The sequence below is a fragment of the Cyprinodon tularosa genome, unplaced genomic scaffold (assembly GCF_016077235.1).
Source record: "Cyprinodon tularosa strain WSP-4 unplaced genomic scaffold, ASM1607723v1 ctg148, whole genome shotgun sequence".
NCBI lineage: Eukaryota > Metazoa > Chordata > Actinopteri > Cyprinodontiformes > Cyprinodontidae > Cyprinodon > Cyprinodon tularosa.
In genome coordinates this window covers 1667816-1686448 of record NW_024038309.1, presented here as the reverse complement: position 1 = coordinate 1686448, position 18633 = coordinate 1667816, and the positions used below count along the sequence as shown (strand labels likewise).

Genomic DNA, 18633 nt, shown 5'->3' with positions numbered 1-18633 from the left:
CATAAACCTTAATGACACCCCAAAGGGGAAATTTGATTTAAAATTCTGTTATTCCTTCAAGTGTTCTTACATATTTGCATAGTTCAGATTGAGCCCTTGTCTTTAAACCACTTTCTAGTGCATTTGTGTCATTTTGGAGGAATATAATCAAAGCTTTAATTCCCTGGATGATGTCCCTGCAGCTAAACAATAGACATTAGGTTGCACAGGGGTCCTTTTAACAAAGCAGCTTTATGGATAACTCTTAAGTTTTCTAAATGTGAAAACAGGGAAACTTGAATTTTCTGTTTCACAAAGTTTCCTCAACCTCGTTTCAGTCCCCATAGTAAAACGTTCCCCAGAGATAACCTGGTCAGCAGCAGGTTTTCTTCAGTGAACTCGGAGTGTCCCGTCTCTTATCTTACAGCCTTACAATTATGCTGTTTTATTTCCTGATTTAGTCTAATTTTTGTTTTATGCATAAATATCATTCACGAGGTCCGTTAAAAACATTAGGTTTTAAAAGCAAACATTGCATGTCCGTTTGACATTAAAGAATGATCTGCAGTTTTTCACAGAGAATTAAATATTTATAGGGAGAAGATTCTTCAACTTGGCTGAAGGGACATGAGATTACTTTTATCCGTGTGATTCATACATGAATGTTAAATACAAACCAAAAAAGTATGAAGAGAAAATTACCTGTACCCCGTTCATTAGGCTTATGACTATATTCCTCCCCCCTGTTATTTAAAGCTATGCAAAACAGGCAATAAAACTGTTGATGAGAAATGTTTATTTCATATTCAGAGTCATTACAAATGTCGTACAAAGGTTAAAACTCTGTAGAGCTAAGGAATAATTACTTTAGTTGCCAAAACCAGCAAGGTGAAAAAAGAAAGGTTTGAATACCTGACGTCTTCATAATGTGACATTCTGGAGTCTGGTGTTAAATTAGGAAAGAGTAATAGTGCCGACACATTGTGCTAACAGGACACAGTTCCTGAGTGTAGTAGTGAAGAGAGGCGAGAAAGTTAAAGTGTTGGGTGGAATGGGAGGGTCTTTAGAAACTCTTAGACCATGAGGAGACTGTGGACTTTCTGCAGCTGCTGCTGGGACAGGACGAGGCGGTGGACTTGTTCCTGACCTCGGGTGCAAGGGAGGGCAACACGACCCACAAACACTGTCCCACCTTGTTTCTCCTCCTTAGCCTGAGGGGGAAAGAGAAAAGACTTATAACCCAATCAAGAGCGAAGGGAAAGAAATGTTTCACATCGCATTTACTGGGAGCTTGTACCTTAACGAAGGACGACAACGGGAACGTGGCGAAGTCGGAGGAAGCTCTTGCTCCAGGCTGGGTTGAAACCACATGTTCAGCAACCTCACCCTGAAACAACATTTTTGGTCAGTGGGAAAGTTTTGTATATTATTAAAATAAGACATGAAGATAACAGTCTGAAGGAGAAGACTTACTTGCAGTTTGTCCAGGGCGTCTTTGAGGTTCTTTAGACGAGCCGTCTGTTCCAGCAGTTGGGAGCTGGCACTGACTGCAAGACGGGAAAGATTTAATACGGTTTAATAGTCAAGAAGCAAAAAATCATCACAGGATGTTTACATATCCTTTAATTTTTACATCCAGTTTTGCTACATTATAACCAGCATCAGTGCATTCATGTAGCAGAAAATCCTATTTTACTTCTTTTGACTAATAAAAATCCAAAATATGTCAAATTTAGGCCCCTTTTCCTTTAATCAACTTGTGTGTTTTTTAATTTTATATAGACTCTAAAACATACCTAGAGCAGTAATTATATAACAATTGTAAAACATATTATGGTTTATTCTGTCAATACGCTATATCCAGAAATTCTCAAGTGGAAATATTTTAGTTGGTTTAAATTTTGTATGCAAACTTTGATGGAACCATTTGCTCTCCGATTATTAAATTAGAAAGTTAAGCAACAGATTTTTCAATTTGCAAAATAATGGTGATTTGTAGTCCTATAAGGAGGATCAGAGGGGAATCAGACCTGCTGTTTTTCCTGTGATGTCCACCACCTTCATTTCAGCACTCAGCTTTAGCAGTGTGGCGAGCAGCTGGTCGGTCCTACGGTAGATCCCTGTGTTCAGTCCCTCTGGAGGTGTGGAGCTTTCTTTGGACACCTGTGGGAGTTTTGGAGGGCAGAGTGGAGGCAGGGATGCCAGCTGAGCCTTTATCTTCTCCGCCTGTGAGTAAAATCGACAGGGTGGGTCATTATATCAACGGTTTGCAAAGTTTCACAATTGAGATTTCCACCTAAAGGGAGCTGACCTTCAGTCTGTTGTTTTCATTCTTCAGGTATTTAATGCCCAGTCTCTGGACTTCAACCTGCTGCCTGAGGAGAGGAGAGTCCACCACCTGTGTTTGTCCTGCCAGGGATGGAGGCAGACCTCCTGGAGGTCAAAGAAACAATTCTTGACATATTTAATATATTTCCTGAATTTAACAACCACTCTATTAGTATTAGGTGGTTACATTTTTTTTATTTCTGAATCATAAATGATAAGCTAAATCTTATGTCAAATAAAAATGCATTATTCCCAGTTTCAGACTAAAAATAAAAGGCTTGCCTCCTGCCGATCCCTGAACAATAGAGCTGATTCCTGCACCGGGAGGAGCTCTAAGCCCTTCGATCGTCATCTTTGACTGATTATGGATGCGCTGTTTAAGCTCTGCCTTTTCTGCCTCCAGCTGGTCAATATCTGCCTGCAAGGCATCCATGGTCTCCTCAAACTCCCTGCAGACGGACGAGCGAGGAGATAAATGAGACAGGCAACAGAAATGGAACATTTGGGGCCAAATCCAAATGATTCCTACTTTTCTTTCTTCTTCAGCAGAGCGAGGCTCTCATCCAGTTTGGTCTGAATCTTCTCCACGCGTTCATCTGCGTCTTTGGTGGAGGTGTCCAGCTTTTTCTCCAAAAGGCTGAGGCGGACGTTGGCTTCACTTAGCTCCTCACCCTAAGAACAAGAACATTTGCAGCTCCTGTTATGCTGGTTTGCAAAAGTATTGATTCCTCAGGCAATCATAAAAGTGGGAAATTAACCTGGATATCCGACCGTTTTTAACACAGAATCTGAAGATTGTGGCATGGATTTATACATGCAGCCACTACCATGTTTTGCCATAGGGATGTTGGGTCTAATACTTTGGTCTTATCTGACCAGAGCACCTTCATCCATGTATTTGCTGTGTCCTCTGCATAGTTAATGGCTGACAGCTAAAATGACACTTCCTATCAATCTGTTACATATGAAAATATTTTTCATTTGGCTCTACTTTTTGCTGCTTTATCATTTTAAAAAACCCTTTTTGTGTTTGCAGTGAGAAAAATGTACAGAAAAAAAGCTTAAGGAACATTTTCCAGACTGTAGAAACATTTTATAGTGATAGATCTAGTTTTTGTCACCTTAATTTTGAGGGACTTCTTGAGCTCCTTGATGACGGTTTCTCTGTCTTCTAATTTGACCCCCAGACCCTCTGCGTCGGTCATCTCAGCTCTGACTGTGGCGGCTCTCATCTCCACTGGGGGAGTCTGACGACAGTGGATGGAGGTTAGGATGAATAACCTTTACGTGCTTCGAGTAGCTTGTATAGTATAATAGGACTCATACCTTTCCTCTGGGTTTCTCAGCATCATACTCTCCTTCCTGCATTGCTGTAGCCATCTTGTTCATGGTTGTGATGACAGAGCTGCAGGACTGTCGCAGGAGCTCAGGGCCGTTCACACCCTGGGAGACGTACACCTTGAAGAAGGTGAAGGAAAAATCATTTTCACAGATGCAAGTAGAATTTAATAATAATAAAAAAAAAAATTGTAACTCAAACAGTTTGTGACCGGTTTGGTTGGAGTATCTGAGACAACTACCGTATATTCCGGATTATAAAGTGCTACTTTTTTCCCCACGCTTTTAACCATGCGGCCTATAAGTAGGTGGCTTTTCTGTGAATTTTTCATAACTGCCAGACTGGGAAGTTAAAGTTGGAAATGAAAAGAATAAGGGGCTAAATTGCATTTAGCATAAGCACATGCTAGCAGCAGGCACGACAGAGAGCAAATGTTCCAAATTCACACAGTTTGACATTTATTTGCTTCATTAAAGCTGCCAAACCAATAAAGAGTTTGGGCTCAATTCTTATAGAGCCTACGAAGCCTCATCTTTCAGTAGAAGCTCTTAATGCTGCGAGACAACAAGCTAACAGGAGCTAGCATTCTTCTTCGTCCCTACTCCAGGGGCTAGATGTAGAGCTCCCCCTTCAGGTTTGGTGGGGGGGCAGTTCAGTGGCTTATATATGTACATTTCCAGGTTTTACTAAAAAAATTCAAGCCGGTGCAGCTTATCGTGAGGTGGGCTCTATAGTTTTGAAAATACGGTAGTTTTCAGTTGCAAATTCCCTTCCTGAATACCACCTTTAACATGGAAGTGGTTTTAATTAATAAGGTTTAGAAACTTGGGGCCACTTACCTGCTCCACCACCTTGCAAACAGTGTCCTCCAGTCTGAGAGCATTGAGGCCATCTTGTTCTACCAGCGGAGCCATCATCTGAGCCCCCGCTGCAGCCACCTCCTGCAGTACAGCAACCACCCGGGTCAGCTGCCGCCTGCACTCAGTCAGCGACTCAGACACCTGAATGATGTTGGGAAAATACATCAAGAACATCAATAAGTTAGATTTAATAAATCATTTTAACAATGGATCAATACATCACTGTCCTGCTCATTTCTGTACCTGTGATGCGAAGCTGAGAGCAGCAGGGACTCCAGCTACGTCCGTTCCAGGCATGCGACGGCGGATCTTCTTGCAGAACTGCCTAATATCTGAGCAGGAAGTGTCCAGGTCCTTCAGCAGGACAGAGAGGCTGGAGCTCTCCTGGCCTGGCGCCAGAAACGCCCGCAGACGAGCCACCTCCACCCCCATACAATCAAGGGCACCCTGGGTAAACTGAAGGAGCAGCAATTTGGATCGATTAATCATCCTGATCTATTACTTAATAAGTCAGAATGCATGAAGAGTAGAGTTGAAGTACCTTGATGTGATCAGCCAGCAGCATGGTGCAGTCCTCCTCCTGATCTGCCAAATGGACGCCGTACAGTTGCTGGAAGACGACGCAAAAATTAACACACCTCTAAAATTACACCTAGATGGTATTTTTCAGTTTACTTCTCTAACTATAAACATTTAAGCAAGTAGTTATGTGTAAACAAGTCAGCTAGCCAAAACAGGGATCAAAATAATTCAAAATACTAAAATACCTCATTGAATTTATGAAAAAAATTGCGTTTTTAAAGATTATCACTGTGAAAATTGGCTAAAAATAATGAGAAAGGAAGAAATATAAACATATCTGTGATATTGAATATCATCGATCTTAAGTCTTGGTCATCGCTACATTTTAGCCACTGCTATCTGTGCACAATGATATACTTAAGATACTATTATATTATTTGTAATCCCCCTATTATGTTTTTTAATTTACCTGCATGACTACAGCCATCTAGTGGCTACTCTTTGCTTTGCATCTTTGAATTAAACAAGCACCAGCATCAGGTTGCAGGTTTGCTTTAAGAATATCACAGAAGATGAAACCCTATGAATCATTAAATAGATGAAGGTTTGAATGGCATCCTCTAACCTGATAGTATTTGATGGCCTTGGTCAGCGGCTCCACCTGAACGGTCTCATCGAGCTGATCTTTATGCAGCAGGTCAATGAAATAATCCAGCGAGCGCTCATGGAAGCTCATTTCAGAGTAAAGTGTGCCCATGCGTTTAAAAACCTCTACGCTGCAGGAGTTCATAGCCCTAGATACCAAAACATTAGGCGAACAGAAAAACGACAGTTAAAGCAGATTGTTTTATTCAAATGGGGTTTCTTGAAGGTGCGGCTCTTTGCTTACTGCTCGTATTTGTGCAAAGTGGCCTGAAGCAGACAGAGGGAGTAGACCAGTCCTGAAGCAAAGCTGCGCTGCTCTCCTGGTGGTCCTCTGAGCGCCGTTCCCTGAGCAAGGCTGCTGTTCAGGTCAAACTTCTCATGGGCCTGTTTACTGATCAGTTCAGCCTGTAAACAAGGAAACTTAAACATGAGCTAAGAGGAAAAAAAGAAAAACTATTTAACCTGAACGTCATGCTGCTGCGTACCTTACAGATGAGCCTGGGAATGAGCAGCAGTACCAGGATGCAATCGTGGTCGCCGCCATGACGGAGGAATGAGTCCGGCATGAAGGAGGTGAGCAGGGAAACCTGTCTGTTTGCCTGAGCCACTTCCATTTTCCTCAGCTCCATCTCAATAGCCTGAACACAAAGGACGACATATATTTTAGCTCAGACTAGGAGCCACCATTACCTGTAATGTCTGATCATCTCTGATCTCCAACCTTTGCATACGCTTTAGTCTCAGCAAACTTAATCTTGAAGTCGAACAGCTCTGCAGGCGGCTGCTGAGTCTGCTCAGTGTTTGCACTCTGCTGACTGATCAGCTCCCTGTTGGCTTCCTAAACAACAAAACAAAACCTCAGAGTTATTTATTTAACATCACACAGACTGTGATGAGCTTTTCTTTGCTTCCACTGACCTGAAGCGAAGCAGTGAGCTCTCTGTACTTGTTGATGGTTTGCTGGTAATCAGCCACAGTCTCCTGAGCAGCTTCCACCTTTTTTTCTGCTTCCCGAACCTTGGCAGTGCTCAGGTCCAGCTGTTCCCTCAGCTCCATTTCTGTCTCTCTGGCATTTTCCTGCAGCTCGTCGTTCATTTCATTGATGGCTTCCTGTGGGTTTAGAACAAAATAATAACTGGCACCTGCCACTGGTTCAGTAGCAAAACCAGAATGCCTCTTCCTAATGTTTGTTGAAACAAACAAAAAAAAACAAATCTGCATTGCTCTTCAAAAAATTGTTAGAGCGTTGGTTTCTCTATTTGCCGAAAATAAATTTCTATTTCCAAGAGTTTTTGGAGAATTAAATCCAACCCTTCTTTCCATCCATGCTTTAGTTTCATTGATAAATAAGAACACAGCTTTCACCTTAATCTGAACTATGAAATACTGAATATGTTTTCAAGCAATAATCCAATTTGTAAAAAAACTGAGTCCTTTATTTTAGTATCTTTTACATTTTTTACTTCTACTTTCCTGATACAAAGTACATCTAAAATAAATGACTAAAACATATGATAATATTTGTAATAAAGCAGGAACTGACCAAATCAGTGACCGTCTCCCTCATCTCTCTGACTTTCTCTTCGAGGTCCAGGTTCCTCTCAGTCAGCGTCTCCACCATCTCCTCTGACCCCAGAGCTGCATCCACCTGGTCAATAATCAGAAAATGACATCTTTATCTCCCCTGCATGACAGAGACATCCTCTCCTCTCCTGGGAGCATATATATCAGTGTACCTGCTCCTTCAGTTCATCAATAGTGGATTCAGCCTGTTTAAGTTCCTCCTGCAGTTTTTCCTTCTGGGTCCTCAGAGTCTCCAGCTCTGCATTCTTCTTCTCCATCTGCTTCTGCAGCTTCACATGTTCCTGTTTCTCTGATGCAGACAGGTCCCGCATCCTAAATGAGAGCAAAGGAACGTTTATTTTCATTTAACCCATTTTGATTCCAGCCACTCTAAAGAGAAGGTTTGATCGTTTCTGAGCTAAATCTCCTCTTTAAAATTCCTTCAAAGCAGCTACCTGACCAACGCCTCCTTCAGCCTGCTGTTCTGCTCCTCCAGCTGTTTGACTTGATAACTGGAAGCAGCTCCATCTGTGCCTGAATGAGAAAAAAAGAGCAAGAACATTTGAAGAGAAACCATAGACTCTCCCCCTCTGTGCCGTCCCTCTCCATCTTTTCACACCTTTCTCTGAAATCTCATGCCTCAGGATCTCCAGGTCCATGGAGAGCTCCTCTACTTTCTCTTTCAGCGAGTCCACCTCAACTTGCAGCGACTCCGCTCGCTCTTCAGCCATCTCCTTGTCCAGCGTTGCCATTTCTATTGCGTCGGCAGTATCTGCCATCTCCTCCATGTAGCGGTCCTTGGCTTCCTGCGCTTCCCGGGCCTCCTGCGAGGACACAAGGTAAAAAGAAAATATATGTTTTCTTCATTTCATTCAATTGTCGTATTGTTTTCTTACATTAAACAACAAACCTGGATAATTATTTACTTTTGGTTATGAAAAGAAAACATCTCATTGGCAAAACTGAGGAAAAAATGGCCGCCCATCAAAAGACAATGTGACCAAAGGCAACAAAGATAACTGGACGATTGTCAGAGATGCAAAGCATGAATATTGGCATTAAAACAAACCAAAACGTGTCCTTCAGTAGTCTGCTACAAGTAGACCAGAACAACCGGGTCAGTGCTGATGTAGCATAATCTCTAAAGGTTTAGGATTAATTCACAAAGCAATTTAGAGACTATTACGATGAGAACTAAGTTGTCTGAGCACCTTTTTCGCCTCTTTGAGCTGCTTCTGCAGCTCAGCCTGCTGCTCCTGCATTTTGGTCTTCCACTCCTGCAGCTGCTCCAGCTGGATCTTGTGCTTTTCCAGTTCTTTCAGCTTAGCCTTATCCTCGGTTCGTTTCATCTTCAGAGTCTCCAGTTTTTCCTCCAGGTCCTTGACTTGAGCTCGCAGGGACTCTTCCTCCTAAGAGACAAGGATATCAATTACCTCATTTACTGTCCTTACAAAGGGTTTAATTCACAACAGAAGTTAAACATCTTTGTGCCTCCTTAAGTGAATTGTTCATCATGTGAAAGTAATGAGGGATCTGTGGATGATGTGGAACCATGCAGCTTCACAATTTAATCCAAATACACAGCAAGGACTTCTTAGATGTGTCGAAAAGTTTTGGCCAGGGTCATATTGTTCTCAGAGTTTGTTAAAAAACTCATGCCAGCATGCATGAAGCCATAAAAACCTCTACCTGCTTGGTCGGTGCAGGTTCCACCTGGTTAAGTAACAACATGGATGAAATGTAATGAAAATGAAGGCGATGAGCAGGATGGAGAAATTAAAACATGTAAAGGAAAGATTCAAAATCAAGAGCTAGTTCTGTAGAAGCGTACCTTGCTGGGAGGAGCTGGGGTTTGAGGAGCCAGGGCTGCAGGAGATCCGCTTGGCTGAGGAGTAACTGGTGCACCCAGCGCCCCCTGCTGGGAGGACAGGCTCCCCTCGCTGACATCTCCAGACAGAGAAGCAGAAAGGCTCTCACGAGATGCCTGTTGATAGAAAGAGATCTGATGAAGAAGTTATCGAAGCAGACCTTTTGCCACCGTGCCAATTCTCATCACCAGACTCCAATGCTCCAGTGCAGGACAAAAAAAAAAGGCAATCACACCCACCCCCTGTGAGGCAACATAACAGGTGCTCTGACATAACAGGAGCCTACCCTTAGCGGCAGACTGATGCGGCTGGGACGCACCAGGAGGGAGGGGAGTGAGGTAGCAGGCGTGAGGCGTGGCGTGCTCCACTATCATTGGACAATCATAGAAACTGTTAGCACCTGGCAGTTACAAGCTAAATTAGATCCTGATGTGGTTTTAGTCTCCATTACAGCATCCTGCTCTGTTTGATTATCTTCATCCCACAGACAGCATGAAGGTATCAATGTTTAAAGGTCAAATAAATATTTTATGAAATAGTTAGTATTACAGATAACCATTTTTTAAATTTTATTTAAGTGTGTTCCTCTTGTTTTAGAGCATGAGGAGACATATTCTGCTAGCTTGAGCATGATCAGGTTTTCCCTGCAGATCCCTCTACAGCCGGCTGTTATATCCTACTACAGGAAAAATGCTCGCTTAATGTTTGGTCTCCCCTGTGTTTACTCAGGTCTGCCTTCAGCAACTGGAATTTAGGGTTACGGTAATTTGAAGACATTAACCAAATTTTTCCTGTATGCTAATGTGAAAGGCTCTTTTTCTGATGAGCTTTCATTTGTTCATCACGTTTCTGATCGGATCAGAAAACAAGTCGGTTGCTAACCTGCTCCGGTAGTTTTCTTTATCCAGAAAAATAATCTAAAGCTGTATCTTTGTTTAAAAGAAAATGAAATGAAAAGGTTATTTTAGTTCAGACGTCTCATCATTTATCTGCCTGGTGTGTCTATGGTTCATGAACATAAATAGCTTTAACTACTATTCCAGCATCACCTTTCTACATCCAACACTTCATTACATAATCTTATCTGCTGCTAATGAATTTGGAAATGTCAAAAAAATGTGTGACATATGTGCTAACTGCTAAGAGGTGCATGCAAATGCTAATGTCACAACAATGACCTGATTCCATGCTACACTATGCAGATGTTGATGTTGCATGGTTGTATTGTTATTAATTCAGCCACCACTGGGCAGTACATTATTATACATATTATACTTTAAACCCAAGATGTTCAGCCAAATATTAGGAAAGGAAAAGTGATCATTTGTAACAGCAGTCCATCATAGGTGAAGTATGAACTTAGAGAGAAGCTTATGTGGTATAGCTGTTCCTAATTACTGTGCCAATTTATTTCTTTAATTAATGCTCACAAGTTCCAAATCTGTACTAAAAACATTGTTTAAAGGCTCAAATATTGAATGAATACAACGAAAAGAGCAAAACAGTGTATTTAAAGGGCAGCTGAACTATATGCATGCAATCCAATCTGTTTTAACTTTTTTCTGGATGAAAAATACAGAAGCCACATCATTCTAGGCAACCTCTACTGCTTAGAAGAAGCTCACCTTTGCAGAGCGGCGGGTAGAGGACTGGGGAGGAGGAGGAGATTTGGAGAAGGATGGATTCAAACATACCAACAGGCAACAAAACAGGCACACACACATTCAGCAGTGGAGTAAAACAGGAGATTAGAAGCAGGTTAAAAAAAGCATATTGGTCTATGTTAAATAACAAGCTGCAGCATGCATTGTTTGGCTCTCTTTGATAGAAATCCTGGTTTAAAGCACAGCAGAAGAGTTGAAGATCATGCAGCAAGGCCTCTATAAAGGCAGTTTGTAGGAGTAGAGGGAAATTATACATCAGGCCCGGTTTGGGTGTGAACAGGAAACACCATCAGAGTATGAATGTAAAGAAATCAAGATGGAAAAAAAATCTGTAGTCACTGATAAGTTATGCTTTTAATCAAAGATGAACAACTGAATTAGTGTGAAGAAGGAAAACCCAGGCGAAGCAGAAGTACTGAATTCAAACAGCAATACCTTCTTAATGTTGCTTGGGGTCTGCAAATAATATTGAGAAGAACAGCAGAAGTCAAACTAAATGCTGACATTCCTTCTCCACCAAAAAACAGCTCAGACAGAAAAGGAGCCTGTAGTTCACAACATACAACTAATAAAAATGTAAAAACTGTTTTTAATCTCTTTCATTATCATCAAATTTACTGACTGTCCAAATATTTAAAACATTTAACTCTTTCCAAACTGTGGGGGGGAATGTTTGACTGTTTGATACCTGCTTTGTTGTTCTGGGGGTCTCAGGGATTTCTGGAAAAACAAACGGAGATCACTGTTAGAGATTTTGACAGGAATGTTTTACAGTTTCACCTGTTGCGGGTCTATGTTGTTGTATTTTCTCACCTTTTTGTTTGAGTATCTTTGCCAAGGTGGACTCAGGGGTTTCCGGTGAGGTGGCAGCCGAGCCATCGTCAATGACTTGGATCTGCACAGACAGAACAGGACTTTACATTTGGACCAATAAGACTGAAATGGACGAGGATGTTATCTGGGTCTAAACACGCAAAGTTTGTAAATGCAACAAAAAAGCTGTGAAGCATGTAAAAACACACACTGGAAAAGCTCTGTAAAAATATATAGATATTTTCAATACAAATACGCCACTATAGATTAGTTTCCTACTCATTTTTTTTGCTGAAGCTTTATTAAAAGAAATTAACAGAGCAAAGAAATTATAATTTTTTAAATATCCATTACTAGTATAACTACTACCTATTTATTTATAATTATTCTAATTCTAATGTATTTATTTTGTTTATTTAAATATCCTTCTGTAATCTTTGTACAATCCTTTTCTATAGTCCCTCATTTTCACCACATAGCGCCCTTATTTGACCACAGCAGAGGAAATAGGAACATTTTAATCATTTTGTCATAACAAATTGCAATAAAACACCTCAAGTTGCGCTGTGGATATTTATCTGGGTCACAATTAAGAGAATTAGAGTACTGAAAGGAAAAGAAACACCAAATTCTTGCAGGAGTGAAAAATATAAAGCACTAACTTATTAAACCAGTAATTTTTATCTTGAAGGGACTTAAAGATAATGTATTAACAGGCTGCTTATTTCTATTACAGAATGGTGAATACAGAACTTTTAGAAAAGTTCAATAATTCTGAGTAAAATCCCTAATAAACCTTTTGCTACATCCTGATGGCGCCCCTTGGTGGTGAGTACGGTTACATCATTTTAATACATTTCCATCACTAACCTGGGATGATCTGACGAATATTCCGTGATTTTCTTCACAGGTGAAGTAGCGCTTCCCTTGCACCGTGCCGTCATTCTTTCCTTTGGGCTCGTCCAGGATGATCCCCACCCATTTACCTGAGGCAAACAGGGTAGCACCGATGTAGGCGACGGTACCTCGCTGGCCTTTACCAGTCACCTCCACCGTAGAGCCAATCTGAAGGAGAAAAAATAATCACTGATTTCCAAGAACCTCTTAATGTTTTTGCATTTTTCTTTGAAAAAGCAGCCTACCTTTGGAGCTTTAGCGCTCTCCACTGTTCCTTGGCTGCTCATTTTGCTGATCAATGGGCTGGTCAGCTGAGGGCCATAGAAAACACAGGTGAGGAGAAGAAATGTTTCAGAATACAGCAAAGGAAAGTTTCTGAGGCATGAAAAAATTCAGTCAAACGGTTGTTTTTTGTTCAAATAATACTTCACTCCAGTTTTAGCTATGTTCTATTCCAATATACGTATAAAAAAACATATACTTTAATTTTATTACTAAAACATCAATAAAAGGTCAGGAAAATATGTTGTTGATTTTTTCTTTCTGCTTAGTCACAGTTGAAGATATTCCACTAGAGTCCTGAGGGAGCAGAGATGGCATCACATAGTCAGTCATATGTCCTGCGACAACAAAGATCCTAAGGAAACAGCACCATCAAACACAAAGAGGCTCTTATAACAACGAAGTCAGTCCAGGCTGCAGGGACACGTGAATTCACACTGGATGGATGGATTCTAAACCAGCCAGCTCACATCAGAAGCGTTTAAGGATTTTAATTATTATTTTATTTTCAAAGCTCCAACATGAGATGTTGTAATGTAGTTCTAACTGGGATTGATGAGACTGCAAACAGGTAATACGTCCAATAGGGTGAAAAGACTGACTTCAAATTCTGCTTTGTTAACTAAAACATACAGATGTGAATCCTACAACTGCTGCATGGTGAGTACATACTACTTGTTGACTTTTTTAAAGTTATGATAAATTAGAAAAAGTTTCTTAAGTGATTCTTAAAGAATAGAGGAGCCGGTTACTCACCCGGGGAGTGTACGAATGTCGCCTGTTCATAGCCATGATTAAAACCTCAAAATAGTTTCACTACCAGGGAAATAGAAAAACCTTCAAGGTTCTTTTGCTATTTTATTTTATTCATCCGATTCAATTCCTCCCCTCTTCTCTGTCTCAAAGATAAGTGAAAGCGGGTCGACTTTAGGGCGTGATCTCTGAGCCGAAAACGTCACAGCGGATTGAAACTCGTATGCTGAATTCAATGTTCTGCACAAACCCAAGATGGATGTTGCAATCTCATTTGACTTCTTATTTCATCGATGAGCATGATGCATTATGATGGCGATTGATTCTAAATAGTCTCATTTACTACAAAACAATCAATTAGAGTTAAATCAATATTACATAGGTCCTTTTACAAAAACATTCTTACATTGGACTGAGCAGCAAATAGTTTTCATATTTTCAAGTGCAAATATGTAGTATGTAGTATTTATACGATCAGTTAAACACATTGATAAAAATATATTAACATAATCACAGATAAATATAACTGAGAAGCAAAGACTAATTTCAAACAGATGTGGCCAATGCTCCTTTGAAAATATGTTTTTTTTAATCCTTAATAGCTCTTCCTGGTAAAATAATGGTATAACGTACACACACATATATATATATATATATATATATATATATATATATATATATAAAAAATATATATATATTTACACCAAATAAATAAATAAAATAAAACCTTTCCTTCAGAAACAGAAAATATGACAAAAACTTTTCCCAATCCAAATACACTATCATCAAATCCACCATCATAAAAATCTAAACAATAAACATTATAGATTAAAAATGTTGTCTTTTCTAAAGATCAACAGAGTTAACACATGCTACATACCCAGGTGTTCAATGATATTTAAATAAACATTTTACTACTATTTCCTGAAAATAGTTTATACAGTTATTGTACTGAAAATCTGGAACCTACAAAACCAACTTGTAGATCCTGTAAAGGACTTTAGAGGTTGATAAAACCTTTCAATTATTGGCACAATACTGGAAACTGGTTTAATTTAGGGTGGTATACTTTTAAGAGCCCTGAATGATATGATATATGCAAGTATTTGAAAATGGTTTGTTGCCCTTTTCTTCTCCTTAGCTGTTTTGCCAGATCATGTCGTAAATTCCTATGACTTTTTCCGACTTAGTTTTTATATTTACATTAAGATATTAACATCAATAATATAAATGAAAGGCTGCATTAAGTAAGACTAAAATTATTATGTTTTAAAAGTGTTTAAAGTGAATAAGGTGCAGCATAAAGTCCATATTAGCCACCCAAATTGCTAATGCTGCACTGCTAAAGAAAGGTCGTGGAAAGCAAAATTCCCGAGTTAATAAATACCATATGAAAATAAGTTACCAGTTGGTAAAGAAACTATTTAACAATAATTCATAAAATAATGTATAGGGTCGGATATAATGTAGCTAAAAATAAAAAGAAGCTGCTTAGCTAGCTAGCTGGCCCGTTATGAGGTGGAAATTAGCCAATTATGGCAAAAACAAATAAATCAGCTCACCGGGCAAACAGAGATATCTGTTGTTAAATGTAGTCCTTTCAAGCTTTCATCGAAACATTAAAATACGCTGTTGTCAGTTTTGGGATATTCTACTTTGCTAATCCGACTATTTTCCGGCTTCTGACAGCTGGTTTCCGCTATCATCACCAAACAATAAAAAAATGCAGCAATTATGGGAACTTGCGCCCCCTAACGGTAAGGCGTAATTATGTAGAACGACTATCATTATTTATTCTGTAGGGTTTTCCCTTGACCTGGACTATGTCTGTCATTGACATAAAGTTTGTCATAATCACTTTGAGTAGCTATAAGTTGAATTAGAAATATTTGAAATATATATAAAAAAAAAAATCTAAATAAGTTTCAAAATGTTAATGTAACCTTTGCTGTTTTTTATAAGGATGTTTAAGAATATTTGTAAATAAGTGAGTTCTACAGCCAAATATTATTACATAAGTCATCTTATATTCGCTTTATAGTTTTAAAATACATCTTTGTAAATATTCAGATGTGTTATTAAATATTATTTTTTAACCATTGACATATGCCAGCTTTAAAAACAACTACATTTTCAGATATATTAGGCAGTGTTTTGCTTATGATCTGTCATTAAATGGATTTATTTGTATATAGTAAATGATAATTTAAACTCATAGGTGTTTGGGTTTGTAAATCCCAAGACAATTTAATTTATTCATCAAATAGATATCTTGGTCATGTTGTTCCAATTTTTATAGCTCTGTAGTTATGTAAGGGACAGATATTAGCAATGGGAAAACAGCAGAGAAGCTATATCAGCTTTAGTAGCTCTTAGCTTTGCCCATTTAATGACCCTGCTGCTAAATCTATGTTAACACAAAAGGTTTTCCGTGCATCAACACAGTCTTCTAAGCTTATCAACTATACAAACTATATACAAAGGACAACTTAGTAAAGTTACTTTTGTTGTAACTGCCATTGAGGTTATATGCTTTTATTTTGGTAAGTCTTATGAGTACAGCTATGGTAATAATACACAGTTCTACATCAAAGGCTTAACCGCCCTTAACAAAGAGGAAAACAGAAAAAGTATACAAAGTTACTAAATTTTAGCTCCAGTTGATAAGGGAATAGGGTAAGTCAATTAGACTGAAGTATTTTTGGGAAACTTAAATCTCTGAATGCTTATGTTACTGAAAAAAATTGGGCTAATGTTATAAGCAATGCATAACTGAAAAAAATATTGTGTTATATAGCGCCACAAATAAGCATGGGACCGGAGATGCTATTGTGAGCTCATTTAGACCACACCCCATTTGACATTAATCTCGATTGAATGCTCTTTGTTTTAAGACATTTGATCAATTGACATTGATTTCTTTGCCAAATTTATGTCAATTCCATATTTCATCAAATATTCCCTCATTATGTGATTTTTTTCAAAATTGTATCAATTTATTTTGAAGTGCATCAGTCCCTCTTGCAAAAATCTACTCATTTGGAAAGTTATGTAGGGCGTATTCTTAAGGACGGGATGGTGCCCTCATGCCAGCTGCCATCTGAACCCCCCAATCCTAACTGTGACGATTATTGACCAAAAACTTTTAGTTTAATCAGATTACAAGACATTTATACCCCCCCCCCCCCTAAAAAAGAAACAATAAAGTACAATTATGTCCAAGGAAAAGTTTTGTAAGTAAAACCAGCTTATTGCATCAACTCATTGACTCCTATTCAAATTTATAAGAAAATAAACTTAGACAAAATAATGTTTAGTAAATCATACCCCAATATATTAGTGGTGAAGTTAACACTATAGCAGTTTATGTTTAAATATTTAGCTCTACTTGAATTTAGCCTACATCATTAAATATTTTGTCACCGATATATAACTTCTATCTGTGCATTGTTATAGTTAAATCGGACCAATAAACAGCCACGCTTTTTATTTTACTTTGAAACATGGAATATCTGCTTATATTTATTGTTTACTGAGGATACCCATTAACTTCAGTTTAACACTTTTGCTATTCCTTATGGGGTCCATACCAATATTCATGCAAGAAAAGAGAATTAAACCAATAACATCAACTTAATATAGAAATATAAAATAATAATAGAAATACAGAAAGAGAAATAAAACAATAAATGAAATTGTACTTAAAAATCCACTATGCTGCTTTAGTCAGTTTAGGTGCTCCGTACTACAAAACTAACATAACTTAAATTTAACAAATCTCAATACATTACTTTATCAATATACTACAATAGATAACAACACTGTTTTTATTACATATTCACACACATTGTAACATAATAGTCGCTAATGATCCCATTAATTCTTATATACTATTTTAAACATTGCCCATTAGTATCTAATGTGTACATACATACATGCATGTACGCAGAAATGCGTAACCAATAATAGTTTTTTTCATACAATCTTAAAAATGTGTATATATATATATATATATATATTGCTTCAATAACACTTTATCAAGAACATTTTTATCTATAATATTGTTTAAAAGGAACTACTGTATATGTCTGACTTCTATCTATTGTGTATCTCTAAATTATTAGGTATAAAAACTGCTTAAAATTATTGATTAAAATGTTTGTTTACAGTCTCTACTTTTAACTTTTAACTTTAAAGTTAAAATTTTATATTTTATATCCTGTTTATAAGACTGCAGGAATTTGAATTCCTTAGTGTTGCAGCTTCTGGAAAGGATAGCTCTGTAATTAGCCAAAGGGCCCATCATCCGCAGGCGACCAATCAGGTGACGGACGGGAGGGAGGGAGGCTGTTCCCGGATCGGCTGCGACCCGGCCTGGCAATCAGTCGCACGGGACACCGAGCCCCGGTCGGCCACCAGCTCAGCCCCGTGGCGGTGACACCTCTGACAGCGGCTCCAGACTTCACCACCTCGTTTCTTCTCACCAAGGTCTTGAAGCTTTTCTTACTTTTATCGATGTTCATTAACTTTAAAGACAAAGTTGGGCTCAGTGTGTATTTTGTGTATTCTGATTGTGAGATGACTTTAAATAAAGCTAGGCAGGACAAAGAATTGTACTTCCGGTCAGGGGTTTCAACTCTATTTCCAACCTCAGTTAAAATAAGCTTCTATTGTTTTATTCTGAAGGGACTTTTACCTACTTCCGGTTCGCTAAGCGCATTGTTTTAGTGAAATGTTTGAGCAGTTGGGAGGATTTATCTACAAGTAGCGTAAGGAAACGATACCGAAACTAGATAATGTAGCTGATCCTAGGGGGTTCATTTTTAATCCGAAGGTTTTGCCTCAAATTAAAAAAATAAAATAAATACGTGGGAAGTTAGAGGAAAGCAGCCTGGTGTCTTGTGGAGGTTGTGGAACTGGAGTGACAGCGTTACGTCAGTTTCCCACATCAACAAGTGATCGATACAATTTAATCAGACTTTTCTCCTCTGGAATATTAAATAACGCTTCACCGTTTCTGCATATTTTGTTGCATCTTTTGTTATAACGTTATTATAACCTTTTTCATCTGTCAGATCTCGCCTGTTTAAACTAAAGCTGCCTGATCAGGGTGTGTCCCC

General features: G+C 38.7%; 2 protein-coding genes across 7 annotated transcripts in view; one reads left to right on the top strand and one right to left on the bottom strand.

The window, feature by feature from the left end:
- Positions 1-758: 758 nt before the first annotated feature.
- LOC119779468 (dynactin subunit 1-like) lies at positions 759-15233 on the bottom strand. Of its 6 annotated transcripts, XM_038279120.1 has the most exons (32): positions 15076-15233; positions 12724-12789; positions 12452-12646; positions 11582-11663; positions 11457-11488; positions 11204-11224; positions 10730-10753; positions 9391-9471; positions 9068-9220; positions 8926-8949; positions 8448-8645; positions 7856-8060; positions 7692-7770; positions 7410-7569; positions 7217-7321; positions 6592-6783; positions 6395-6511; positions 6159-6311; positions 5918-6078; positions 5654-5822; positions 5048-5116; positions 4750-4962; positions 4486-4647; positions 3634-3765; positions 3429-3554; positions 2837-2979; positions 2590-2756; positions 2291-2412; positions 2010-2205; positions 1453-1526; positions 1277-1366; positions 759-1190 (listed from the first exon to the last, which is right to left on the bottom strand). In XM_038279120.1, the coding sequence occupies exons 2-32, from the start codon at positions 12763-12765 to the stop codon at positions 1053-1055; spliced, it is 3825 nt and encodes a 1274-aa protein (XP_038135048.1). In that variant the 5' UTR covers positions 12766-12789; positions 15076-15233; the 3' UTR covers positions 759-1052. The 6 variants fall into 6 exon arrangements, with proteins under 6 accessions (XP_038135048.1, XP_038135049.1, XP_038135051.1 ...); XM_038279121.1 differs by lacking the exon at positions 8926-8949; XM_038279123.1 differs by lacking the exon at positions 9391-9471.
- Positions 13179-18633, top strand: part of tdrd7b (tudor domain containing 7 b) — a 34952-nt gene continuing 29497 nt past the window's right edge. The window contains exons 1-2 of the mRNA XM_038279126.1: positions 13179-13420; positions 17826-18001. The gene's annotated coding sequence lies outside the window, so the exon portion shown is untranslated. The remainder of the gene's footprint in view (positions 13421-17825; positions 18002-18633) is intronic.